This window comes from Carassius gibelio, chromosome A16 (genome assembly GCF_023724105.1).
Source record: "Carassius gibelio isolate Cgi1373 ecotype wild population from Czech Republic chromosome A16, carGib1.2-hapl.c, whole genome shotgun sequence".
Lineage (NCBI taxonomy): Eukaryota > Metazoa > Chordata > Actinopteri > Cypriniformes > Cyprinidae > Carassius > Carassius gibelio.
This window is the reverse complement of record NC_068386.1, coordinates 20,798,350-20,803,500: the sequence shown is the minus strand read 5'-3', so window position 1 is coordinate 20,803,500 and position 5,151 is coordinate 20,798,350. Positions and strand designations below refer to the sequence as shown.

Genomic DNA, 5,151 nt, shown 5'->3' with positions numbered 1-5,151 from the left:
TACGCAGCATGCACGAAACAAGGAAATGGTCTGTAATATCATCACTTTGAGGTACAATATCTATAGCAGTAAGATCGATTCCATGCGATATAATTAAATCTAGTGTATGATTAAAACGATGAGTGGGCCCGGTGACATTTTGCTTGACTCCAAAGGAGTTTATTAGGTCAGTAAACGCAAGTCCTAATGTATCATTTGCATTATCAACGTGAATATTAAAATCTCCCATGATTAGCGCCTTATCAACTGTAACTAGAAGGTCTGAGAGGAAATCTGCAAATTCTTTTAGGGATTCTGTATACGGCCCTGGTGGTCTATACACAGTAGCCAGAGCAAGAGATACATTAGATTTCTTTTGCATGTCTGACAGAGTAACATTTAGCAGAAGTATTTCAAAAGAGTTAAACCTGTATCCTGTTTTCTGGGTAACATTGAGAATATCACTATATATTGTTGCAACACCCCCGCCACGACCAGTCTGACGGGGCTCATGCTTATAACAGTAGTTAGGTGGAGTAGACTCATTTAGACCAAAATAATCATTTGGTTTTAGCCAGGTTTCAGTCAAGCAGAGTAAATCAAAACTATTATCTGTGATCATTTCATTTACAATAACTGCTTTTGGTGCGAGTGATCTAATATTTATGAGCCCAAACTTTAAAAATTGTTTTTGTTCATTTACTTTACATTTTTCTGGTTTAATTACGATAAGATTTTTTCTAGATCCTATATTATATTTATATTTATATTTTGACCTCACTATTCGGGGAACAGACACAGTCTTAATAGGTTTTACAGCGCAAGTACCTTTAGCATTTAAGCGGTTAGAACAAAACTCATCATAATGGTTATTTGAGAATTGTCTTACTAGTCACATGGAGCGAAGTGTCCTGGAGATGTTGTCAGAGAGAAGCTCCGCTCCAATTCTGCTGGGGTGTAATCCATCAGCGCGAAACAGTCTAGGACGCTCCCAGAAAAGATTCCAGTTATTAACAAATAGCAGTTTCTGTTCTTTACACCATGACAACAACCATTCATTTAAAGCAAAAAGTCTACTGAACCTTTCGTGTCCTCGTCGATACGTGGGCAGTGGTCCTGACACGACGATCGTCGCCGCGGGCGTCGTGCTGCGAACCGTCTCGATCAGGCTGCTGAAGTCCCTCTTCAGCGTCTCCGTCTGCCGCAGCGTGGTGTCGTTAACCCCGGCGTGAAGCACGACCGCTCTGGGGCTCTCGCCGTTCAGGATCGCGGGTATCTGCGCAGAAACATCGAGAACACGAGCACCAGGCAAACAATGAGTGTGCACTTTACCTTCGGCTAACGTAGCACTTACGTGTCGGACGATGGAGTCTCCGATGATCACAGCGTCGCGTCCTGTCTCGCGGAGGGGAGCGAAGCGGTTCTGGATGGAGATCTCGAAGGCAGGAGGGGGAGAAGTCGTCGCCCGGGACCCAGCTCGCGTCCTCCGCTGTGGATGCACCCAGAGTCCGTGGTGTCCCTGCGTCGCAGTGAAGGACATCTGGGAAGATCGCGTCCTGGGTGCACCGGGCCTGCGCAGAGAAACACACGGAGTAGACGTGGTGGGACTGTTAACAGCACGCTGTATACTTACCCCGGACTTGTGAGCATCAGCCCGGGATGATTCCAGCGCGGCTCTCCGCTCTCTCAGCTGGGCCTGCCTATGTTCCAGGTCGCGAATCTGCTTCCCCACGGCCTCGAGCTCGAGCTGCACAGAGTGGAGACATTCATCCGCCATTAAAGCAAGTAACAGTGAGTACAGCAGTGGTAATGTGTGAGAATAGAGTATTAGCAATGTAAGCGCAGTTAGCAGCAACCACGCTTGCTGATGCTAACTGGCTAAAAGCTAATAGCGGACCCGGGAGATCAAAATAAAACTAGTGATAGCGAGGCGCTCTGATTGTTTTTGTTGTAGAATACAATAGAGGATATATTCACGCGTTATATAAACGGAAACAATGATGTATAAAATTGATTTTTAAGTTAAAAATAGTCAATGAAAAGAATATAGTGACGGAGATCAAACGCAGTACAGCCTAATCAAAACTACCAAATGTTTTTAAAAAAAATCCAAGATTTTAACTCTTTAATTGCCAAGTTCATAAATGATGTCACTGATTTGGGGGAAAAAACACACAAAATGATTTATTTTCAATATAAAAGTAATTGTGGCTGGATTTATTTATTTTTTTACTGTTTATAACAGTCTTGGGCATGTCAAAGATTAGTAGCAACATTGGCTTTGATGCATTTTTAGTTTTTGTGCAGCATTAGATTTCATTTTTTTCTCCTTAATTTGTTGTTGGTGGCTGTTTTTGCCCCATTGACTTCCATTATAATGACATTTTTTGATTGCAAAGCCATGACACCATATAATCATGCATTCTTGATTGTTTGTGGTTTTCCCTTTTGGGAAGAGGTAAAATTAGTTAATTTTACAGTTGATCACTAGGTGGGACCATTAACCCTTTAGATAGGCCTGTGCAAAAAAAGGCTTGGTTTCTGGCTTGTAAATGGAGGTTTATGGAGTATAACAGCAAATTATAGTGTTTGTGTGTGTGTGAGATTCTTGATTGTTGGTGGTTTTCCCTGTTGGGAAGAGGTAACATTTGTTGTTTTTACAGTTGATCACTAGGTGGGACCATTAACCATTTAGAAAGGCCTGTGCAAAAAAAGCTTAGTTTCTGACCTATGAAGCTATATGGAGTATAACAGCATATTATATTGAGTGTGCATGTGTGTGTGTGTGAGAGAGAGAGAGTGTGTGTGAGAGAGACCTTTGCGCACTTACCTTGATGTATTTCAGAAAATAACAATGTACACCTCAGCTCTCAGAACTACATGGAGTAAACAAAAGTGTATTTATGCACCTGCTGCCTTTTAATGGTGGTGAAAGTATTTGGTTGTTAAGTGATGATGTAAGAAGCGCTGTTTCCGGGTCCAGGCCTCAACTTCTTGAGAATATGACCTCAGCAGCCGTTTATGAGCACTGTTTATTCATATTGATAATTTAAGTTAAACGCTTTCAAACTTACGATATACACTACAGTCTCCGTGCTCACAGCGTCCCAAACACAAATAATTTTTATATAAATTTTTTTATATCAGTATTTTCATTGTCTTGCTATCTGGTACTTCAGTATGGAGTTAAAGGTTAATATTATAACTTTTTCGCTAGTATTCTATCACATTGTGAGTTTATATTAGCACCTTTTGTTGTTTTCTCATGGTAACTGATAGAGCATTTGGACACGGAAGCGCTGCTACGTGACGTCAGACTTAACAAGCAAATAGACTAAACAAAAGCAAAGTACGTGGATTTAAACACTTGCATGCCATCATGCTGGATATTTAATGGTGAGAAGAGCAGCAAGCAATACAAGAAAGGGCTTGACTTGTACCAAAGTTTTAGCAATGATTATGTAGCGTGACCCCTCCAGCGAGCTGCAGCTTATTTGAAGTTGGTATTGCATTTTGGTTCATAATACATTATGTTCACAAATTTGATGCGAAGTAGAATTTTTTTTTTTTTTTTTTTTTACAGGATTTTAAGGTTTTAAACTGGCTTTACCATCAAGAAAAGAGGAGCATTTCACATATAGGCCATCTGTACTTTTCACCATCAAAATGCAGCAGGTCCATAAACACACTTCTTTTTTATTGTTTACTCCATGTAGTTCTGAGAGCATGAGGTGCATATTTTGATTTTTTACAGATACTGTACATGTAGTAGGTTGAAAAATATATATGTAAAAATTGTTTAAAATTTTGAACTGTTCATAAATTATGCCTTCAACATTTGTTTATTGATGGGTAAAGTCATCGTTACATTCTTTGTTGTGGGTAAAGAAAATGTTGCTGTTATTATTGTTTCCTGTAGAGGGCGTTTAGCGCTGTTTAACTAAGGTACTGCACCGGATGCTTCAGAGTTAATTAAACTTTGCCAGAGCTTACAGCCAGTACTCCTGTCTCACAGCATTTCATTTATCATTCTACAGAGCCGGCAGAAGTGGTTAATTCACCTCACCCATTCAGGCTTCTCAGTCCTGATGTGGGTAACAATTTGGGGGCTCGTCCGGGATCAGCGCCACCTGGTGGTCGAGTGCTGATCATCAACGAACCACAGTGGTTAAACGTCTTTCATCCCAGACCAGCGAGTTGAACGGCAGACCGCAGTCCAGTCATGGCTACTCTTCGAGAACTACGGTGGGAGATTGAGAAGCAGCTCCACCTGCTGGTCAGCTCTTCGAACTGCAAAGCACTCTACAAGGTAGGCCTTTTTTCGCGCGGAGGAGGGAGAAAAGGGGGTCCCAGACGGGGATGCAACAGAAGTGGAACTCTACGACGTCATTGTTGATTTCATGCGAGGAGAACAACTGCAGAGTCTAGAGGACCAAGGAATGGCCCGTTTGCTGACCCTTCATGACCTCGTTCGTGAGTTGACTGCTACAGAACAAGATTCTGCTTTGGATGTTGCAGAAATTGAAGAGACTGTGGGACTGGTATCGCAACCTGCATCGACATCAGTGGCTGCAAGGGTGCAGGTAGCACAAACTACAGGTCTGACATCACATTCAAGAGCTGAACAAACTGTTCCACTGCCTAGAGTGTCTGAACAAATGACTGGTCTGATCAAATTCTCTGATGTTGCATCATATTTGCCACGTAGAGAGTTCAAAATTAACGGTGGGCAGATTTCTGATTCAAATTCAGACTTGAGTTTCAACAGCATTTGTAAGCAAATTGATGAAGGTATAGCAGAAAATTTCTCAGAGTCAGAAGTTATTCGAACAGTGTTAAAGGTTATCAAACCTGGTACCTTCAAAGAGATGCTTATTACAAAAGACAGCCTTACTGTAGCTTAGTTGAAAAGGTTCCTTAGAGCTCACCTTAGGGACAAAAGTAGTACTGAATTATTTCAGGAGCTGAGCAATGCAAAACAACAGGACCAAGAATCCCCTCAACAATTTATGTATAAGTTAATGGGGCTTAAGCAGAGGGTGTTGTTTGCTTCAGAACAAACAGCATCTGAGTTTCAGTATGACCGTAAACTGGTCCAAGGTGTTTTTCTACACTCACTGTATCAGGGTCTGAATGAAAAATACACATTTGTCCGGAGGGACATTAAAGCAG

General features: G+C 41.5%; 1 protein-coding gene across 2 annotated transcripts; it reads right to left on the bottom strand.

The window, feature by feature from the left end:
- Window positions 1–743: 743 nt before the first annotated feature.
- Window positions 744–2,031, bottom strand: LOC128030068 (uncharacterized). 2 transcript variants are annotated; one of them, XM_052617558.1, is made up of 2 exons: window positions 1,613–2,031; window positions 744–1,550 (listed from the first exon to the last, which is right to left on the bottom strand). In XM_052617558.1, exons 1-2 carry the CDS (start codon window positions 1,627–1,629, stop codon window positions 872–874), a joined length of 696 nt encoding a protein of 231 aa, XP_052473518.1. In that variant the 5' UTR covers window positions 1,630–2,031; the 3' UTR covers window positions 744–871. The 2 variants fall into 2 exon arrangements, with proteins under 2 accessions (XP_052473518.1, XP_052473517.1); XM_052617557.1 differs by having other exon boundaries at window positions 814–959; window positions 1,062–1,756.
- Between the last annotated feature and the right edge of the window lie 3,120 nt (window positions 2,032–5,151).

Bases quoted from the DNA above. Each gene is read 5' to 3' on its own strand.
- LOC128030068 (XM_052617557.1), bottom strand. From the start codon at position 1,756: ATGGCGGATGAATGTCTCCACTCTGTGCAGCTCGAGCTCGAGGCCGTG. The intron at 960-1,061 runs GTTCAGTAGACT...GGAGCGTCCTAG, and splicing joins TATCGACGAGGACACGAAAG to ACTGTTTCGCGCTGATGGAT.